The 23,077-nt window shown below is 41.3% G+C and overlaps 1 protein-coding gene across 1 annotated transcript; it reads right to left on the bottom strand.

The window, feature by feature from the left end:
- Positions 1-2,509: 2,509 nt before the first annotated feature.
- Positions 2,510-21,215, bottom strand: hs3st3b1b (heparan sulfate (glucosamine) 3-O-sulfotransferase 3B1b). Its single transcript, XM_031760150.2, has 2 exons — positions 20,353-21,215; positions 2,510-5,567 (listed from the first exon to the last, which is right to left on the bottom strand). Exons 1-2 carry the CDS (start codon positions 20,931-20,933, stop codon positions 4,949-4,951), a joined length of 1,200 nt encoding a protein of 399 aa, XP_031616010.1. The 5' UTR covers positions 20,934-21,215; the 3' UTR covers positions 2,510-4,948.
- Between the last annotated feature and the right edge of the window lie 1,862 nt (positions 21,216-23,077).

Genomic DNA, 23,077 nt, shown 5'->3' with positions numbered 1-23,077 from the left:
CCACTCCCCGCATCCACCCAACCCCACTTTCCCACCCCTTCCACAGAAAGTCATCCTACAACACTCAGTCTCACACCAAATGCAATCAGTGAGTTTGACAGGTCTTTATTTCAGTTTTTGTGTGTTTTATAAGAAGAGTAAATAAGAATTGAAAGGCACTAAGAAACAGCCCTTGCCCATGCTGTTCACTGAAATGTAACCGTGTTTAAAGCTGGATTTTGATGTACTTTGTACTCCTACTTAGGCATAAATTAATATTTAAAACATGGGTGATTAAGTAAATAAAATTATAAGTAATTGATATATGAATACAGGGAACAAAAAATACAGAGAATGCAGAGAATGAAGAAAGTTATAAGCTCCCTGACAAAACTAGTTTGAATACAGAATCTGCTGAAAGCATTAGGGGTATGTACTGTGGTACAGATGTTTTCCTGCCTTCATATCTGATGCGCGCGAGAAAGTTTGGTTAAATCTGTAACCCCTGCACATGCAATAGTGTTTTTGGCCTAGACACCTTACCCCAAGTAGCTCCTGATGGCAGGGCAGCACCTTTTTTTGCACATGTGTGTAAATGAGTGAATGAAAAACATTACAGAGAGCTTGGCAGGCTAGAAGGTACAGTACTGTAAAAGTGCAGGTAATTTACCATCTACTGTATCTCATAATCATAGGCTTGCCATCACCAAAACATTGGAATATGATATGTATTCCACAAAGACAGGACCTTCCATTCTATGGAGTATAAGAGCAGCAGCAGTTTTTCTGTATTTTACATTTGTAAGTATACGTGTCTGAAGCAAACATAAAGTGCTGATAAGAAGCAGAGGACAAGCCTAGGGTTTACAATTAAGCGAATGAAGAATAATAAAGTAATGCCACTTGAGTTTAACACTATTTGTGTTATGTTTAGTTTATATCTAGCATGCACAAGATAAACTGAGTTTCTCATCAAACTTTCACATTTCGGTAAAATGCCAAAGAGCTGAGTGCAATTGCAGAAGTCTGTTTAGTCTATTTGAACACATTGCCGTAAGCTAAAAAAAAACAAAACAAAACAAAGAACCCCCTGAATCTACAAACAACGTCCACGCATTGCATCCATGCGGTAGTGACAACGCATTCAACTAGAAATATGCGTGACTGACCTACCTGAGAGACGTGAAGAACCGGTCTTTGACTTTTCAGCAGATTACGCATTTTTGCATCCTGATCCAAAGCTGCAATATAATGACCGGACAACAGCTACTTCCGGCCCAAAGCCGATGTATATGGAAGCCCAAGAAAGCCAGTAACTAACAAATGCGCTCATTCCTTCCACAAACTCTCCATAATTGAACTGTTAGGGGAACAGTTTGATAATAAAGTCCTGCATTATTAAAAGTGTGTTTCATATACTTTTTAGCAAATGGCCACCTAATGTCTGCTGGCAGTTGTTGTGGGGTACCAAAACTCAAAGTGGCGCCATTAAATTAAAGGGTCAGTTCACAGAAACTGCAAATATGAAATATCTCCTTTCACCACATAAAGTAAAGCTGAACAGATGTGAATATTCTTTTAAAAATCTGATATGTGTGGTTACTCTAAATATGCACTACAGACTTTATTTTGAATTGTAAATGTAAACAACTGAAATTCAGGCAATCATCGATTATTGCGGCAGCGACCAAGAAATATTAGACACAAATCTATGAAGAATATAAAGTAAGTGTCACACCAGGAGGCTTGTCCTCACTACATCTTAAAATGCCTAGATTTATCCCCGCGCAGTTTGTTTAAAATATTCTCAAGAACATCTTACACAAAGAACTGAAGAGCATCTGCAGGTTGTTTACATTGCTGTATAGTAATAGCAGGCAGTGTATTGTGTTTGCTGCTGTACAGGAAATAACTTCTTATGAATGCCATCACATAGTCCAGCCATGCTAAGCAAAGAAACCATTTCATTTATACTCTGTATTTCTATACAAAGAACTGCAGTAATGAATGTAACTTTGAGCATGCCTGTACACCTCCAATTTTTATACATAGACAGCAATAATTTAATAAAGAGGGTTTAATATATTTTGTGTAATTCATATTTATGTGTTGATCTCCTATAACTATACCTCATATTGTTGCAGTGCTCTGTTTTCTTATTTTGATTCGTTCTAGTTGCACATGGAAACGACATTACAATCCTGTGTAAGTTCTCAACATATTACAGAACTGACGACAAAGTTGGATTTGAGTTTTCACAAGTGTAGCTGGCTAAGCCATATACTCAGAACATATCATGACTGGCTGAAGCTGACTCATGAAAAAGAAACTGTAAAAATAAAATAAAAATAAGAAAATACTGAATAAATAACATAGCTTGATGAATTACTCCATTTAAAACTATATACACAGATAAAACCACATGATGCAAAAGATGTAGTATGTAGTAGAATATGTAGTATTCATGAAAGTACTTTATGTAGATTGTGTAGTCCTCGAATAGAATCAAGGATACAAGTCAAGCACCAGAGGATTTGGTAAAATATATATTTTTTATTTATTTCTTCATACAAAGAAATATTATGAATGTTCAGTATTTAATCATCTAGAAACATCTGCTCCATGTTGCTCTTGCATTGTGTAAAATTAATTCCTTTGATGTACATACCACAAAATACTTGATTTACATGTCTTTTTCATTTTTGTACATACAGATCTGCTAGACTAAATACATATTATATGTGGATAAGACAAACATTTCTAACATTTTTAGATCTGAAAACAGGCTGAATAAAACTCAACCATAACAGATGCAGCAACATGGGAGTAAACCCATGGGTGCAAGGGTTTTATTTTTTTTTTTCTTGTTTCTTTTTTTTTCAGATATCCCCTCGGTAAAAATGAACAGAAGTCAAATGCAGTACTCCCATCAGCTTACAGGAAAATGTCCGACTTTTCTTCAACAACGTGACAGCTTGCTGAAAGAGGTCACCATAAATGCTTTTAATAATCAAACATTGCACTAAGTAGAGAAGAGGCGATGAAGGCTTTCTTCAAACACGTTCTCACTAGGAGTACCATCGCTCAGGCAGAATAAAAACAAGCCTAAATCACCCCTGCTAGTGACCATTGGTTTGAGGTGAAACCAGGTAGCTGGTTTCAAATGGAAAATAAGAGAAATAGCAGAATAAGTCGTTGCCTGTTTTAACGCAAGCAGGCTAACTGTGTTGGATCCAACAGTTGAAGAGGCACAACATTTTCTTATTTTAATAAGGACAATCAGATTTGACTTTTCACTAAATGGCAGTCTGACTTGAATGAGTTTTCTTGTGTGGATAGGTATCTACATTCAGTCTGAGCTCTGCATAAACGCATTAAAACCCTTCTCTGGGCGCTAATAATTCATTTCCATCATGCCTGCATTTTCATAACTGCTGCCACACTGAGCATGCATAGCTTAGTATAGCACAGCGTAGCGTAGCATAGCTTGAAAGCAGCCCCGTGCCCTTATGATGGTGCACCATCCGCTGCAAAGACATCACTTCAAAGATGATCACCACACATTTTCTCACTCTTGCATATCAAGAATTCAAGTAGAAATACAAAAACTAAGAAGCAATGCCGGGGACAAAAGCAGATCGCGACTAAGCCGTGTGAAACATGATATCGACATAAAGTTTTTTTTGGCAACGGGTGTTAAGATTGAAGAGATGAGACTTGAGAAGAGTGAATAAGGCATAAAGTATAACGGCCATGGATGATGGCACATGAGGTTTTCTGATGACACAAGAGGTTAGACACCGAAACCCTGCCTGAGGCAATTCTTGCTGTGCTATGAGTGCTTCACAAAAACCTTTCCTGTTCCTTTGATCTGTTTAGTCTGGGATCTAAGATGGGGCCTGGTGGACTTCTGTTTGAAGAAGTGCCATTTCAGTGAGGCGAAACCTTGCCGTCGTCTCTCTGTCATCTTTTCTATCTTTATGCTCGATTTCTGGCAGATATGCCTCTGCTACCTCACGCAAAGAAGAAGAAAAGAAAATAGGACACTCTCTCCCTGTGACCCGCTGTGCACCAACTCTTCTTTTCCTCAACAAATCAAATGCCTCTCAGGGAAATTTGATTGAGACTTTGTGTGACCTTTGAACTGAGTAGATAGGGCAAAAGCCTGGCTACCAGCCAACACTACTTCAAATGCGGAGTTAGAGAGCAGAGGCTCGATCGATCTGCCAGTTACCTTTACTTGATTAGCATAACGTTAACATGGGCCCTTATGTGGTCCGGGATAGGATTTAACATTTGATGGATGGGCCATTCATTAGAGCAGGCAGCAGGAGCACTGAGAATGAAAGGGCAGCTGTATACTTTAAGCATGAGTGACACAATGAGTATCAATTAGGTCTATTGATCTACCTGTTATTGAGTGGAATGGGACAAGAGATGTGCTGCTTAGGGCCAATGACAGAGCAGGACAATTGCACCATGAAAAACCTAAAAGGATGTAAAACACCTTAAAAAAGAATCGCTTTCAGAAAAGGTATGAAGAGGATGAAGGTAAAGTGTGTGATGTAAGTATACATGAAGATTCTCCACTTCTCCGTGAGCACTCTGTACCCGTAATATGGTGCCTCTACACTTTCCGCCCTAGTTTCTGCTTCAATCTTCGCTGATTATCTGCATTATGAAGCACCAGTAAATCCACTGAGTTTACAGGACCACAAGGGAGGAGCATGAGAATTCAAAATAAAAATGAGGAATGTTAAAAACAACATGTGGGTCAGATGTTATGTACAAATATGGTTAGGCAGCTTAGTGAATTAATTGCTTAGAAATAAAAATAAATTATTATAAAATAGATTTTCTGTACATTTTACATATATATAGCAATATCTCCACATCTTGCCTTTGAATTACAGAGGAAAAAAGACAACTTCTCAACAAATTAAAAAAGAAAAAAAAAGTCATTTTCACATCAATCCCAGCCAAAGTTATGTCCTGTCATCTGGTAGAACTTCATGTTGAAGGGTCTGTAGAAGTCTCGTAGTCTCTGCACCACCTCAGGGTCAATGTTTGGATGGGTTCGCCCTTTGGTTTTTCCAAGGCAGTGGGGCTTGCTGCTGCCTTCTGCTTTCTTCAGGCACGGGAATCCCTTGGTCTGATTGAAATAAAAATGTTTGTCTGTGATGATCCTCTTGAGCCCGAGAAAGTCTTGCACACGGCCCAGCTCTCCAGCTGGATCGCTGATCAAACGCTCGCCGCTCACAAACAGGATCTGCTCCATGGGGAAGTACTGCAGCCAGTTGTCCAGGTGCTTGGCGTAGATGCCAATCTGGATGGCGCTCCATGACGTGTCAATGAGCCCTGTAGTCCTGTTTTTAAAGGTGAGGCTCTCAAACGAGGGAATGTCAGGCTTCTTAGACAGCGTCTGTGTGTAGTCGGAGATAGCTCTAGTGACAGGATCCCTCACTACGACGATCAGCTTGGTATCCCGGGACATGGCGGAGATTCGGGCAGGAGCTTCCCTGGTCACAAAGTAGCTTGGAGTTTTCTCCATTGTGATTTGGCCCTCTAGGGTCTTGGGCATCAGCTCCCTGCAGAGAAAAAAGAAAGCAGGCCCAAAATGAAGGTTAGGAGAAGGGTAAGATGCAGTAAGTTCTTGCATAATGTAATCAAGTTGATGGAGTGTACTGTGCTCTGCAATCAATGACTCACTAAGCCTGTAAAGCCTTATTATAGGGCTTGAAAACCTATTAGTGCAGGCAGCTCTCCAACATCAACAAGCTCACTCACTCATGAGATATCTCACTTCTGAGAAAAAACAGAAAACCTTTATTTACTCCAGAATCAAACAACTAGAGGAATTTCTAAACGTGACCAATCCTCTCGTTAACCATATTAGGTTTTCTAAGCCTTGCACAGACTCGCATGGATGAGAAGACAAATGCAACACCTAGATCACCTAGATGGTGCAAGATTTCATTTCATTTCATTGTGAATAATTCTGATGAGCCTTACAGTGTATTTTCTTTCCAAATTAACTCACAGCATGTGCAGATTCCATTATCTGATGTGTCGTCCCTGAGTTGCCTTTCCCCAAACCTCACTGCTGGATATAATGTTTCAAAGTGGTCACATTTAATCAAAATCCCTTGATATGCCCAATGGAGCAAACAGGCACAAAAAATTTGCCTTGCCGATTCAGGTATAGATGGCCACGGTTCTCTACCACCCTACTGGACCCCCAGTAAATGCAGCACCGCTGAAAGATGATGATGCTTGTTTCAGAAAGGGTTTTTTTGACAAGAATGGCTTTGGTTTAGTGCGAAGACTGGAGAATGGGCTTTAAACATATATGTTACATGCAGACATATAATCAAGAGGTACATGGGAACAACTGGTTTTGAAGGAAAAGTGAACGCACTCCGCTCTCTCCGCATCGGATTTCAGAACTAGTGGCCAAACTCAGAGTCTAGATTATGGTGGAGGCGATAAGAGCGGTTTGACTGACATTGGGATGTGGATCGCTTTTCCCTGTTTGGCCCACAGACCAGGGAGAAAAACTAGCCTGTGTAATGTACATGAGATCAAATATGTTTCTGTTTTTTGCTGGATGGAAAGGATTCAAAGGACTGTTACACACACACGCACACACACAAAATCAGCTGAAATTCAAGACATAAAAAATCCCAACAAAGAATGAAGAAAAAGCAGTTGAAATCATTCAAAGGAAGGGAGAGATAACTGAGGATAACTGAGGGCATTGATCTATCAGGGAAAACACTCTCACAGATAAGGTTCCTGTTAGGCTGTTGTAGCCTGAAGCTCGCCTTTGTTGTTAAGGCCAGACACTGATAGCCCATTGTGTGTAGACAGTACTATGGTAGCAGCTCCCATTCAAACACTTTGTCACCTGTAAACATTTTGTGTAGGATTACAAAGGCTGAACACATTCTGTACATTTAGACATTTGTAATGCTTGATTCTTCCCCAGACCTCCATCTGCTCCTCAGGAATATACTCTAAAGGCTGGAATCTAGTTCATGTCCATTTAGCTCGTGGTTAATTCATGTAACATCAGCTCTGTCGTCAATGCACATATCAGTGTGCACAAGGTTGAAAAGTGGGGAGGGAAAAGTAAAAAAAAATACCCAGGGTAATGTTAGGTAATCACTAAAATGTCTCATGGAAATGTTGTTGGCATTTGTGTAATTTTAATGCATTGCTTGTGATCTAATTATGATGATATCATCTTGATTGCTGACACATCAGTAGGGTGAACGGGGCAAACGAGAGGGAAAAGCGAGCTTATTTCCAAAAGCACATTAATAGCCTGTTGAAATCAAAACGTGCACGCCAGCAAGCCATTTCTGGATGTATAAATGCAAACAGCACATGAGCACACGCTACGTTTTTGTAAAGCACCTCTTGAATGTCCTCAAGGAGTATAAACCAAACATGCTTGAGTCAAACTGCATGCCATTCTTCATTCTCTCGATGCACAATGCTGATACTGCCTGCAAGCTTTTTGTCATTCCTTGTGCTAACATACAAAAAGAGTTCAGAGCCAAACAGAAGAGGCAAATGGCTCCCGAGCTAATCCGATTTCAACACGACAATGTGGCATGGAGATAGGGAGGAGGCCTGAGTTACAATGTGCATAGTGATAGATTATGCTGATCCAAGCTCAGGGAATCCTAAAAAAAAATCAAGTGTTGGGGGTTGAAGGAGCATAAAAGTAGGGGATGGTCAGAAAGTGGCGAGGAAACCCCTAAAAGGCGCCAAATCCACAAGAAGAGGGCCCCCCTAATAAAAAATCTCCACCTCAGACTTTGCCCACTCTCTCTGCCAAAGAAGCCGGGGGGAAAAAAGGCAGGAAAGGAGAAAAGAGAGAAAAGGAGGGGAATTTAAGTGGGACAAGTAGCTCTTGGAGAAACAATGCCTATTATGCTCTCTTTTGATTTATGAGGTGCTGCTTTTAAAGATTCCGTCAGCAAACAGGCAATTCTGTGACACCAGGCTCCTCTTTTTTCCTCCTTTTCTTTGAAAGTGAGCCTTTGTCCCTGAGCGGAGGGGTGAGCAGGGCAGTGGTCAGGGCACAGGGGCGGGGATGGGGGCAGGGTAGAGAGGGGGCAGAAAGTGGAGGGTGGGTGCTTACTGGAGCCTGAGTGGAGCACTTCGCCATCCTTCTCAACCTCAAGAGAAGCTGTTTGGAGAGCTCTTAAGTGAAACGTGTGCCAAAATTGCCCTGCAAACATCACCCTGTCCCCTTTAGATAACAGCAACTCTTGTCTTTTATAGGAAACAATAACACTCCAAATAACTTATTGGACCTCATATAGTATATCACAAAGAATTCTTTGCTTGGTGGCACTTTGAAATTGTTATATACATATATATATTTATGTGTGTGTGTGTGTGGACATCGTTTTTCATTAAGAATAATTCCAAGTTGACAGGTAAGCCAAAAACAGTGATAAGACAGAAAGCAGAAGCCGCTGTCACATGACAGCATCAAAGAAGGGCCAGCCGAGCGGCCCTTTGGCCTGCGTTTTAAAAAGCCCTCATCCCATCGGAGCTCAGAATGAGGGTTATTTCGATCTGATGTTTCTGCCTCCCTCCTGTCACATTTGATTCAATGATAACGGGCTGCCACTGAGCTGTCTGTGTCACAGCATCCCTGACAAAATGACTGGTTTGCTCATAGACAAAAGGGAAAAAGCTATTTGGCGTGCGTCTGTCGATTTTATATTTGATACAAAAGGTTTTCAATTGTCTCACATGTCTGGATGTTGAAAGCATTTGAATCTCAAATTAGGGTTTGTTTATTTGAATACAGACAAATTGGAGGGCATTCTGTATCGACCATAAAAAGGGAGGGTGTGGCTTTACTCGCGTGGGCATTTAAAGCTAATGCACTCTGATTTCTATGGCTTGAATACCCTGGAGTGAGTATTATCATCCCATGGGAGGTAACAACACCCAAAACAACAGTATACACTGTACAGTGCTCTAAGCATGTTTAAGTACAGGCTCAATTAACCTGTCAGAATACACCAGTGGAAGAAAATCAAACAAATCGGGCACTTCAGAGAAATCAAGCACTTAACTTTGTGCTGAATTTTCTTTGCATTCACTCATTCTTTTCCAGTGATCTAAGAAGGTTCACTAGACCCTTGGCAATCAGGCCTTGAAGTCCGATAGCAAAGTGACACTTCACGAGTGGAAAGCAGGAGAGGGAGGAAATGAGGGAAGAGGTACTGAAAGGCTCCCTTTCTTTTCCAAGGGGCTCCTTCCGAGACCCTCTCATGAACCAATGCGCTGAACGTACAAGCATTTTCAGGAAATACAAAGACACATCTTTATTCCTTACTTGATGATAAGGATCTCGAAAGCCATTTGTTCGTTCACAGTCCAAAGTGTTCCTATTTCCATCTTTTCAATCCTGGAGACAACAAGCATTTCAGCCTGATTTGCAAATGCAGGACATTACATGTGCATCATGAACGCATATGAAAGAATTCATGGATGAGGGTTTTGTTCATAGTAGCCTGCATGCTATGAAACAGCAGTAAGCAACATGTTTACACGACACGCGCACTACAGATGCTACTAAGGGAGGCAAGCATGCACGGCTCTGCTGGTTCACAGAATATTTTCAAAGTAGCATTTAAGTACATACAGAAGCCAGACATTTTGAAATACACTCCACCGTGCCTGGAGTCTGACATTATATTTACCACAGAGCATGGCTTTGGCTGTAAATTAAAAGAATAAAGAAGATGGTTTATGGCCACTCCAATGCAGAGAGGGAGGAGTGCTCTGAATGGAGTCGCAGAAGCTTCATCTGGTCTCTCTTTCAAGCACTCGAAGAGGAGTCCAGGTGTTAGTATGTGGCCACTTAGAGCTTTTTGACAGCTCATTTCCTGGCTGAGAAGAGCCAGACACCCCTGCTTAAAGATGAGATCTTGCAGGAGTGTAGGCTGAAAGGTGTCTGCGTGCATCTTTATCTTACAGTTTGATGGTGATATGTCTTTGGGAACCCCAAAAAATATACATTCTTTTAGCCATACTGTTGAGTAAGTCTCCATATGTGCATGTACATTTCACACATGCTTGCAAATTAATACCTAAAAAGGCACCAAAGTCATGCTACAGCCTCAAATTAACAGCCTGGCTCCAGTGCATAATGGTTTCACTGTAAAGAGAAGGTGGCTGAGTGGAAGCCCCTCCAAATCTTCTGTCTGCTGTAGGGATTAATAATGCAGGCTAGCCTGGTATCACACACTCAGACCTTGAGAGCAGGACCCTGCATGGGATGGGGCATATCTTGCAGCTAAAAGGAGGAGTGCTGCTTGAAAGCAAAATTCCTCCTCCGAATTGCTGGGAATGCTGTTGTCAAGAGTGCCTGTCAGTATTAATGGAGTTACTGCAGACCACTTTCCACCCCTATCTCTGTTCCTCTACTAAAAAGCAATTCTGTTTAGAAAGTCCCACCGTCTCACCAACAATAGTACCCATGGTCTTGACTCAAGGTCATACCTAGAACATTTATCGCAGCATTTCTGCTAACAAGGTCTTATCAAGAACAGAAGGAAGGACAAAAAGGAAGTAGCCAAAGATTTCACAGCCGGGTCTAAAAGGTCAGGGTGTAATTAAGAGGCTAGCATTTTAATCTTTCTCAGAGCAGCACAGATTGCAGAGGACAAACTGGTCAGAGCTCTGTGACACTTTGACACAGAAATTCTGGGCTTGAAGTCCTGATTTGGCTGATAAATGTAACTCCTAGGCCCTGAACTCCATCAAGACATTGCGCTATGTCAAAGCAGCCTGGGAATATCCTGACCCTCCAAGTAAACAAAACAGTTAACCCAACCGTCGCAACCCGTCCATCCATCATTTTAAGCTGAAGTCAGGGAGTTGCACTTCACTGATGTGGAGCTTTTTTTTCTCTTCATTTTAGCGCCTCTTACAGAAGGAATGTGTGTGTAAAACAGTGTGTAGGAGTGGGAGCATGAATGACAGAGACAATGTGAATCGACAAGAGAGGGAAAGACAGAAAGTGGGGAAGAAGGGGAATCAGGCCTTGCGGTTTGCAGACCATGCACACTGGTTTGGGCTCATACCCAGCCTGGTTTTGGAGGCAACATCAGACACTAGTAAAGCAGAATAAATAAATAGAGAACAAACCACCACATATAATGCCATGGGCTTCATGTTTACCCCCCTCTGTAATGTCCTGAAAATACTTAAGTGAGGTTGAGACATTCTTCTCTGATGCTGTCGTGGTTACCTTATGATGGGTAGCGCTGCAAAGGCGTGACAAGCACAAATTATTCAATTTTAAAACTAACTATAAGTTTTCCTACTCGGAAAATCTGTTTTCAAGTGCATTTGTTGCTATTTGGCACCTTCGGAAAACAACACTGGAATGTGTGGAGCCGCAGGGATTATTCAGGCCTGGAACCACACCGGCCTGTGGCCATAGGCGGCTGCCTAGAATTACTGAGTGTTAATAACCCTGCAGCGAAGCGAGGGAGCCCACCATGTGGCATAAATAAAACAGAGGAGTTGGTGAAAGGCATGGCGGAGAGAAGAAAGTAGCAGCAACTCCTCCGCCGCTTTGAATGTGTAACTCTTCACAAGTGCTGTCCTATTTTTCCTCCTTCAGGCTTTTAAAAGCGTCGGCCAAGAAGAAAAAAAGTAAAAAGCTTTAATTGGCCAACCTTAAAGAAGTGAAAGATCCCATCATCTGAGCATCACTTAAGACTACATCTCATCACTTTGTTTGACATGTGATACGAGATGATTCACCTGACACCGCCACGGCGATCAAGCTACTCGCTGCGTGTGCGTCAGCCATCAGACGGACACGCTGTGAAAGCCTCCACTTTGTGATACTAGCCAAAATTTGTTTAGCACTAGTAATCCTCTTTAATCAATGTGTTTGCTTGGGGTGTTTGCTGAAGGTGTTACCCCGGAGCTAGCCACGCATTCCACCACTCCATCAGTATCAGGGCGCGACTGGATGACAGCTGGGATGAAATAAACCGATGAACCGTGAAAGAAAAAACAACGGGGCAAACAACAACGGGGAGCTGCAGGTGAAGACTCGGTTTGTGCATAGGAGCAAGTGTTTGCGTACTCTGTGTGTGTCTAAGCATATCTGGGTGTTGATGTGTGGGTGTGCAGTCAGAATCAGCCATTCTGACTGCTTTCCTGACGCTTGACATGCACCAAGAGGCACATGACTCCTTGATCTAGCTACAGCAGAGATGAATAAAAGATGAAACAGACTCAAGAAGAACTTACATGCCACCACCCCCACTCCCTAGGCGCACACGCAGTCACACACAGAGAGACAGAGGGAGCGAGCAAGCTACTTTGCATCCTGTTTGAATTGGCTGTCATCCGTAACTGCCTGCACACCTTTTTGAAGACAGGTGAACTACAAAGTGTGTGTGCAAGAAAGAGGGGATTTCCTCTCTACTGTATGTCACTCACCGAGCCCAAAACCATCTCTGCGTGTGTTTGGGCTCTATCATTTTGCTTCTATTACTCACACTGCAGCTGTTGCTGCAGGTTAATGGTTTACAAATTCCTAAAGACAGCCTGCCTCCCAAGCAAACATATAATTAGCTATACTGAGTAGGGATAGCATGACAATTAACCTACTCCTTTCCGAGATGGAAACAGTGGCAGCAGCAGTTTTTATCCTTTAATCTCTCCCTTTTCCTTGGTCTGAAGCTTAGATTTTTTATATAAATATACAATAACATCTCCAAGCAATAACTCTGTCTTCAGCATTATAGAACTAAGTTATGTTTTGCTGCATTGCTTCCTATAAATTCCATTCAGAGGCATTTTTCGCTAAGGAGGTGGGCAAACAGAGCTCTCAATACAAAGAAGAGCAGGGTTTCCATCCAGATTCCAACTGGTGGTTATGTTTTATGCTTTGCTACGGTTAGAGAAATACCATGGTTTTAGATACATGTCAATAAACATCTTATATGTCAAGTCACCTTCCTGAATTCTGCAAGTGCTGCCCGTGTCTAAAAATAGCCATGCAATTAATAATTTTGCAGTATTTAGGAGAAAAAAAAGGATGTTGCGATTAAACACATTTGTGATAAGCTCACTTTGATGTATTTCTGGCTTCCAAATGCCAGCGCACATCCATAATTTAACAGACACGCCAAAACACAGAATGCTCTAAATTTTCCGATTTGGAAACTATCTTTAGTCTTATTTCGATGGCACTCTTCACACAAAGATAGAAATCATGAGGCTTTTCATCTTTTTTTTCAGCAAATAAAATGTAGTCCACCTTTCATAAATAAACATCACTAAGATTCTTAATATCTGGCTTCCTGTTGGGGTTTTTTGGTGTTAAATTAGCACATAACCTCTACAGTAATAATAATATAACTTACAGATAGTGGTGGAGTAGGTTTTGCTTCCAAAGTAACTGAGTGCAGTTTTCAGCTTGAGATCAGTTAAACAAGGAAGAGAAAAACTGCACATGGTGGAAAAATAATTGGCATTGAGTAGAGTTTGGCCAGGTTGTCTTAGAGGTGAGCTGAAGTGTTCTTACAGCTCTTACGAGAGAGCCCAACAGCACTGGGAGTACATCTAAATGGAGAGAGTGACTAGTGTCGAGCAGCCAAGGTGGAGGGAGACAGCTCGAGGTTTCTAATGAGCTCTGCTCTTTTACTGCCAGGCTAATGGAAACCTCGGGAGACCTTCCTTGCGTTCTCTTTCTGTGTGTGTTGTATGTATGTGTGTGTGTGAGTGTAAGAGAGAAAGCGTGTCCTCCTTTCTCCCACAGGCAGGCTTGCTCTCCAACACCCTAATGGCTACCTCTGGGACTTAATACCTGGGACAAGTGAAGCTGTAAAGGTCTACTGTCATCACTTTTTTTCCGTTCCTCCCACTCCTAAACTACTTTTCCTTTTCTTTGGAAAGGACATAAGACTCACCTGATTAACCTACCTTTAGAAGAGTAACAGTAAATAATTAACAAAATGGTATACGGGTGTCTGTCTCCAGCAGCCTCTAGGGGAACCTTTTTAATGTGCCAGAAAGTGTTTATTTAGCAGCAATGACTGACCATTAACTCTGGAGGGAGGATGTCTGGTTCTGTTCTGACATGTAAAACAACATCCAAATTATCACCTCGTTAAAAAGGGTCTAATTCACACGTAGCACAGAGGGAGGGTTTGTATACCGCTTTCTCCATCATAAGCTTCCTTTCTCCTTGCTCCAAGACCACTTCATTTGAATTCTTTGCATTTTATTGTTGGTGGGCTTGAATTACTCTGGCATTATAAACACAGAGATTTTACCTCAACGCCATTCAAGCCTCTTTTTATGATGCCATTGTTTATTTACATTGACACAAGCCAGTGTAATGCCGCCCCGGTGTGTGATTTTGCATAGCATGCTGGCATTGTGTAACCAGAGGAGTTTGACATCTAACAAAGCAGCACCAGTCCTGACTTTTACACAGATGTTACTACATGCACTGCAATGCTTAAGTCACTCCAACATAGCCCCCAATCCAACCTTCCTTTTATACAGAACTGCAAAAAAAACAGTGCCACAAAATGTGTCTTTTAAAAATGTGTTTGTGTGGGTTTATTTGTGTTTGTTTGAATGGCTTTGTCTTCTTATTCTTTGCATCATCCATTTGAGTCGGATGTTGACAGCAACTTCCTGTCAGCCTCCTCTTTTATCCTCTCATTCAGCAGGAGGTTGCTGTCTGTTGCAGCTATATTGTCTTCACTGGTGTGGCTAGTGCTCTCTGCACACCAACAGGAGAAGGATGGGGGATGCAAACCACCCCGGCACAGCGCTGCCACTCCCTTCTCCACAGGTCTCCCCTTTCACTATTAACCGGTTGTAATTTGGAGATAAAAGCTGTCTTTTTTCCCTGCTTCTCCACCTCCCCCAGGGTCACTCTGTATTCTTGACCGGGCGACGCCAGCTTAGGCAAAGAGGAGAGGGCTTCCCTCGCCCCTCTACACTGACCAAAGCCTCCTCTGGTAGTGGGTCACGTCTGGTCAGCGAGGCCTGCAGTGAGCCCCACCCAGAATTGTAAAAACCAAATATGACATGTGACACCATTCTTGCACATCAGCAACACAAGTGCGCAGCTGGAAAACTGGAAAAGAAGGAAGAGATTTGAGGATGATGTTTGGGGGAAGAACTGGGAGGCACCGATGAGAAACAGGGTGCCACTGACGAATAATCCACCCATATGGGAACTGAAGGTGGAAGTTTAGCCAACACGGAGGCACAGTTTCAAACTGCTTGTTTTCACGTTGGCCACTGCTATTGAGGATTTGAGCAGAGGATGTGAACCTGCTGTCAGCTGTACGGTTGGCTGGCCGGGCGCTCATTCCCAGAGGAACTGTGGAGTTCCAGGAATCAGGAAACAATCAGAGGGCCAAAGTATCTAATCATGAATCTGGCATTGTCTTCACTGCAGCTCCATCTGAATGAGAGCCACTTAAACTTTCAGTACTTGATTTTTATCAAAAGCAGTTTAAAAATAATGTTTTTTTAAAATCCTCCTGTACATAACTCAGTAGGTTTTCTGCTGTCGTACGATTGTTTATGAAGCGTTGTAAGATCCCCTGTGGGGCTTGTAGCTTCCAGCAGCTTTCTGTAGCTCCGCAGATGGTCAACACACAGACCCTGTCAGCAAGCAGACGTGGGTCTGACCTCAGTCAAAGGCTCTTAACCCACCTCTACACATTACCTCCAATCAAGCCTGACCAATCAATACTGGCTATCCCAGAGGAGTCAGGCCATGGAGACATTTGTGTATGATGTCTGACAGTTTCAGTCTTCTGTGACATCAACTGAAGATTATTTGTGGTTTCACAGCTGAGCCTATTAAAATAACGCTGTATGCATTGAATGAACAACACTTCCACATACCCACTGACTTTCCTTAAAACATCCCATGTATGCAAACATTAGCACTCGATGTTTTGTTGGTCAAATGATGTTCTATAGAACCAGGTGGCCCTTTTGGCCATTGAGAGGAAGAAAGGAGGGTGAGGTCAGTGGCAACAGAAAGTGGATGGGTCACCTACATGGAAATAGGAGCTCCCCTGTGGCGAGCAGATAAAGGACGTGCACCCATCCAGAACCGTCTCTGACATGGTCAAGAGATGCAGTCTGACTCCAACTCAAGAAGCAGCAGTGGGGGTAGAGATAAATAACGGCTTTCAAACAGTGCAGACTTCCGCAAGCATCCCAAGTCTGATAGAGGAACTTGGTTTCTTTTCTTTTTTTTAAAAAGGAAGGTCCATTTTCAACAATGCTCCACTTGTCCTTTTGTGGTGCTGTAAGTAGCTTTTACTGACACTGCTTTTTAAGTCCGTTTACCTCCACGGTGTTTTATCACAGACTCGATACAAAGGTTGACCAGCGAGACATCCTGCTCAGGGAAGGCACCCATTCAGACAGAACAATCTCTACAGAACTGGAATCACCTTTGATTGCAAATCACATGAAGTGTGCAAGCCAACTGTTATATTACTTTACTTTGACACACCACTTCTTTAAACTCACAACCAGAAGCAAACCTTTTTTAAAATTCTCATGCAGAGAACAAACAGCTGACAGCCTCTGATAGTTTCTAATTAAAACGAGCTTAGTAATAGCACAAGTTAACACCACAATATGAAAACCTAAGACACATACCACCATATGACCGTAAACTATGTTACTGCACCCTGCCCGACATGTGTACAGCTTCTCGTTTAATGCTAAAGCCACTCCGAGGGAGGAGCGACAGCGTCAACAGTGCCTGGCCCTGACAGTGAGCTAAGACCAGAGCCCGCGACACGACAGCAAAACCACAGCACAGTAATTACATATCAAAGCGCCTTCATAGCAAATACGGCTAAATGGGATATGAAGAGAGCAATATGCACCACAGACTGACAGGGCAAGATGAGGACTGTAGTCAACAAGAGTTAGGAATAAATAAAATACTGCAAGTTGAAGAAAACAAAGTCGGTGTGCAGGAGAGAGGCCTTCAGCTAATGTGCATGAGTTGAAGCATGTTCCAAGGTGACATACAAGATCATACAAACTGGGGGAAAAAACTGATTTAAGCTATTCGCAGTTTCTTAAAAACTTCATTACAAATTTCTATAAACTCTCAAAAAAGCTAAATCACTGCAATTTTTTATGATCGTTCCTCTCACTTCTCTCTGATTGTTTTATTCCATAAAGTGAAACACAGTTACAAATGTTTGCTTGCTAAATATCTTTGTTACATACCAGTCTGTGAAAAATCATACAAAAATGAAAGTGGTTAATTAAAAAAAAAGCACTTGCACTGTTTTCCCTGTGCATATTCTTTGGGAGCTATTACACTTTTTTATTTTATGAATTACCTTACTGCAATTACGCCATTAATGTGTGTGCTATAGAGAAGCATACATGTTTTTAAAATTATTATCAGATAACACCGGTTTCGCTTACACTACTCCAGGGAACAGGTGCAAATAGAAAATAAAGAACCAATGTTCCTCTTCACATTCAGTCACAGTGGCCTGCTTAATTCTGAGTCACTCTTTCTGTGTGTGTGTGCGTGTGTGTTCGTCGGGGCTAGTTCATGCATGACCTCACTGCGAAAATGTGTACCTCCTGATACAAGGACCCCTCGTTCAAAAGCATGAATCATGTGTTTGTCTTTGGCACAACTAAAAACTGTCAAAGAACATCAGAAATCCACAAAAGGACTTGTTATCTCCACCTCCTTTCACTTTGAAACTTCTCTTCCCGCTGCCTCCCCGAGTCTTTTCTGCTCTCTCTATCTCTCTCTGCGGCTGCATTTACTTGGTGGAATTCCAACGCTAAATGCGTGCCCATTGGGGGAGGCGAGGATGGTGCAAGCTAGTTACAATAGTGCATGACAGGGAGATTGTGCAAATCAACAAACAATGAGAGGTACGTTACACAACTCAGACACAAACACACACACACACACATAACTGTCTCCATAAATGACCATGATCTCTGATCACATTCCCACAGAAAATATTTCAATGCCACACAATTTTGCTTCTGTCTGGAAAATGTCAGTATTCCCCTCCCAAACTGCCAAATCATCTCCAGTATTTTATTCTAATGGGACAGTGAGTGGGATCAGCAATGAATTAAGTATAATTTCCCTTGTCTGTCCATCCTCACCCTCGAAAAAGAAACCCTTTTTTTCAGTACAGGGACTGCTTACACCAGCTGTTTCACTGTAATGTGCACTCCTCACTGCAATTCTTTAAAAGAAGTATTTCATAACAGGTTTTGCTGTTACCAATCTGAATGAACTTGAACAAAAAGTTCATGGATTTTTGTTTAACATAAACGCTGTTTAGGTGTGCCTCCAAAGCATAAAATGTCTTTATCACAAAAAAATAAAACAAATAAAAATAATGTGGAGTGTACACTGCTCCAGTGTTGTCGAATAGCTTTTGTTTCCAATGCAAAATAATCAACAAATAATAAAATTCTATCACAAAACCTTGAGTCCTGACTTCTTTACATGGTTTTGAAAAAGTATTGAATTTCATGGTCTAAAAGCTGACTGTACTTTTCCACATTTCCCCATACAAGAAAAGTTGGGCATGCAGTCGCTGGAAGTCAGTTAAATAACAACCTTCCCAAACCAGTTAATCTGGCTGCAGTAAATCAATGCTTCTATCAAAGCAAGCGCATGAAAAACAAATCACAAAGACGTGATCATAATTTAAAGTTTAAAATCTTTTGATGAACTCTGCTTTTTTTTAAATATTCATACAAAACTTTTAAAAAATAAATAAATAAAGATGGTAATTAACCACTTTGGGTAAATGTTTTTGAAAGCGTGATTATAACGTTAACAATAACTGGTCATTTCTCACATTGTATCTGTAGTAAATGATAATAAATCAATAAAATCAGATGACCATTGGTAAATGAACAGCTGGAACTTTACCTGCATTATAAAAATAGCTTACAAAAAATACCTGAGCACTGATAAAAATAAGATAAGTAAAATATAACTAAAAAGAAACAAAAATAAAGTGTAAAACTCAGGTAAATATTAGAATATATTTTTAAAAGTCTGTCTGTGCTGTGACCTGCCAAGTATGGTCATTAAGCTCAATAGTCCCTTAGCTCCTCATATTAACACTTAAGTGACCAGGATAATCTCAGACTGTGGACCTCTGAAGATGTTAAATGGCTTTTGTTCTATAAAGAACCCTTCATTGTATTTTACATGCCATTTTCTTGCCTTTAAGCCCATTGACATAACAATAGTTCAACCCCTGTCAGAGCAACAAACACTATTAGGTAAAATATTCCACGGGACAAACATGTAATAATATTGAGATTTTTTAATTTTTCAAACCTGATCTAACAAATCAACAAATTTTACCTTTTTTTAACTGGGTCTTAACACAGTGAGGTTGGTCAGATTTGCTTGAATTGCGCTTCAAGCCTCTTTTCATAAGGCGTTGTAGCTGAGTAGTCTGAAATTTGTCCGTATTTGCTCACTATAAGCGAAGGATTAAGGTCGGTCAGGACCTGACTGTACCCCGTACAAACGTAATAAATGAGAAATAATTTAATTAAAACCTCTCCTTGGTCGTAAAATAACACGACTCGATCAAAGAAACTGGAAAAGTAGGTTTGAATGTGACATACAAGCCTGAGTACGCATCCCCGTGGAGGTGCAATATTGCAGTGTGTCCAACAGAGATCACTGCACATCGCAGAAACACGCCAATCTCACCGTAATCTCTACCCGGCTACATAATGCGCTTTCAATTCTTCGATTCTTTCAAAACAAAATTACGCACGCGATGGAAAGAAAAAAATCAGTAAGCCATTAATCCTCAAAATTAACTGTTAATTAAAAATGCCTAATCTGTGCTGCCGACATCCAAAAGGACGTAAACAGACAGAACAAAGCGGAGGTAACCTGTGTGTTTATTTAAAGGTTTAAGTTGTGAAATAAACTCAAAACCTGCTGGATAATTGTTAGAATTTGGTGTGCTTTTAAGGGGCTCCAAATAAGTGACATATAAATCAATTTTGGGTAAATAGATTAAGCTGTGTTTAAAAAAGAAAAATGGCTTAAATGTTGTTGGATTGAAAAATGAACAAGCTTACAAAAAATTGTGTGCAACCTCTAAATCTGAGGCACTTTAAGGAAAATCTACAGCCGTTCGGACCCTTGTTTGTCTGGCTTACTGAATAAATTCAGCATCGCTGTTCTGCACTGCATTGCAAATTCTTTCGTACAGTTTCTTAACCCGGAAAAGTGTATTCGCCCTGCATCCAGATAAATAAACGCCCGGTGATTAGTTTTACCTGTACCACTCCAGCCCGTTGTCATAGTTGCGGTCGAAGAAGTGAGGCTCCGCTCCCACGGCTCTGATGTCAGGATGGACCCGGAGAAACTCCAGCAGAGCCCGGGTCCCTCCTTTCTTCACCCCGATGATGATCGCCTGCGGCAGCTTCTTGCTCCCGGAGCCGTTGGAGAAGCTGGACATGGCGCTGGGCTCCGGGGCTCTTTGGTGCTCCCCGTGCATCTCGTCCCAGTCTTCGGCTCTGTCAGAGTCCAGCTCGTTATTGAGCAGGTCTCTGGACGCAGCGGTCCTGATGGACGGTTCCTCATAGTCACTCTCTATATCCTCCCAGGGCTGCGGTTTGGCCAGCAGTCTGGACACCAGGTCCGTCCTGCTGCTCTCTGTCCTCTTGCCCACCGCAGAACCAGTCTCCTTGCCCCGGTAACTCTCCACGACCAAACTTGGCATGGTGGAACAGTAGCCCACGCAGGAGTACAGCATGTATACCCAGATTAAAAACATGATGCTGAGCAGTATTAGTTTCTTCTTCACGGGGCTGGACCAGAAGGCATACAGGTTGTGGAAAAACAGGCTATATTCCATAAGCCTTTCGGTTGAAAACCATATCCCAGCGGCGCATATTGCCTAACTCACTCCCGGTGGCACCTTTGCAATCCTTGCAAAATTAAGCACATGCTCATGAAAAAAACCTAAAAATAAATAAACCCTACAAATAAAACAAACAAACAAACTAGCCTAAATAAAAGCGGAGGGATCGGTGTATCCAGGAATGAGAAGGCATGGAGGAAACGATAATCACAAGGGTGCTTAAATTTGGGGAAAGTGTTGAGTTGCGACAGGCGCAGCACAGCCCCTCGCTAGCCTCATCTCAGGTTTGCTCGAGCTCCTGGGTGAGCGCGAGACCTTATACAGAGACGCGCGCGAGAATGACGGCGGCAACGGCCAATAGCCGCGAGGGACATAAATATGCAAGGCTTATGTTGATACAAGCGAGCCAATCAGGTGGGAGCATGGGCGAGTCCGGCCGTGGGATCCTGGGTATGGAAATGAGGCGTGTGTGCGGGACTCTGCTGAGAGTTTGGAAAACTTTCACACCGGGCAAAGAGTTCAATTAGCTGAAGTTTTAAATGTTTCACTCAAGTTAACAGAACATCGTTCACACAGTTTTTTTTTTCCATCTATTTTCAAAATGTTTTTTTTTCCAATTACGAATTCCAAAGCTAATGTTGTCAGAAGTGCTAAAAAATGGTACAAGGTGGTGAAAAAATGTCTATAGGCTACATAAACAATGCAAAATAATCTCAGTTCACAAACCACATCATTTGAATGACACTGACTGTGAGTGAATGCGAAGAAATGAGGAGGGCACAGTGCTGGCGGTTAGAACTGGAAACAGGAAGCGTTACTTCATTATTTAGCTGAGATTTTGTACATATTATCAAAAATTACAAATTATCCCCCCCATAAAGAGCAATAGAACATATTAACAATGACATACTAAATAATAATAATAATGACAATAATGATAATAATAATAATAATAATAATAATAATAATAATAGTAATAGTTAGCCTATAATTCCCAGGTATTTTAATTTCCTTTGTATTAAACGTGTGTCTTAATTGGATTTTTTTTCGCGCATTACAATAACTTTGCTTAGTTCTCAAAACTAAGTTCAACTTAGTTTTGCAATTTTTTTCAGTACTCAGCACGTTAATTAAGGATGCAAAGCAGGAAACAATACTTCGATAATCCAACATGATGGAGGCAGTGCTCTCCCGGGCCTTTGTTATTCTAATATCCTGTTTCTGACAAAAGCTTGAGAAGCAGAAAATCACGATTTTAATCTGCATTTATTAATCTTTTTTTCGTGTGTTTATTTATTTATTTTACTTTTAAAGAAAGTATGCCATGAAGGTGTCTTTATTAGTTTATTAATGAAAAAAAGTATTCCTCGCATTAATGTAGGCAAATTTTTAAAATATAGTTTGTTTGGAGAGGTTTTTTGGTCATAGTTCAGCCATCTTCCAAACCCAGGCATGCTTTTTATTTTATTTATTTATTTTTTATTATGATTTCTTTTTTCTATCTGAGAACTTCCAAAGCTCAGCAAACTCAGAAAATAAAACGCATCGAGTATCGGAAACATGCATTAAATTTTCATTTTAGAGAGAAAGAGAGGAGAACAGGGACACCGAGTGCTTTTCTTCTGATTGGAGATGACTCAAAACAGATCGGTAATTTAAACCTCGCGGTATTTTAGCCCCTTTTATGAAACAGCCAACCCACTGATAAACTATTATGGGTTTTTTTTTAATGATTTGTGCAGCCTTCTTTTTCATGCGTGTTATTACACATGAACAAGCACGATTCATTTTTCCCCCTAAAGTTTTGGCTGCAAGAGTCAAAGCCACGTCGCAATAACGGCCTGAATTGTTATAAGAACAGAAGATAATATAATCATCCCGAGCCTGCAACGTCACGCATAAACAGAGCATTTCTAAGAGCAGATCTACTCTTTTTTTAAATATATAAATATGAGTAATTTTCCTGGTGGAAAAATATGGGATTGCAGTAAAAGGACCTGTTGCTTGTGCTGATGCTCCACGGCGAGTTTATCGTAGCCTACTGAATATTTTCTCCCCATGGCATCAGAGTCACTTTTTACTCTAATAGCATATTCCTGCGGGGACTTTTTGGGTGTAGTTTTACTGCGCTGGATGTA

Source organism: Oreochromis aureus, linkage group 8 (assembly GCF_013358895.1).
Source record: "Oreochromis aureus strain Israel breed Guangdong linkage group 8, ZZ_aureus, whole genome shotgun sequence".
Lineage (NCBI taxonomy): Eukaryota > Metazoa > Chordata > Actinopteri > Cichliformes > Cichlidae > Oreochromis > Oreochromis aureus.
The sequence above is the reverse complement of the archived record's forward strand: the minus strand, read 5'-3'. Positions and strand labels throughout refer to the sequence as shown.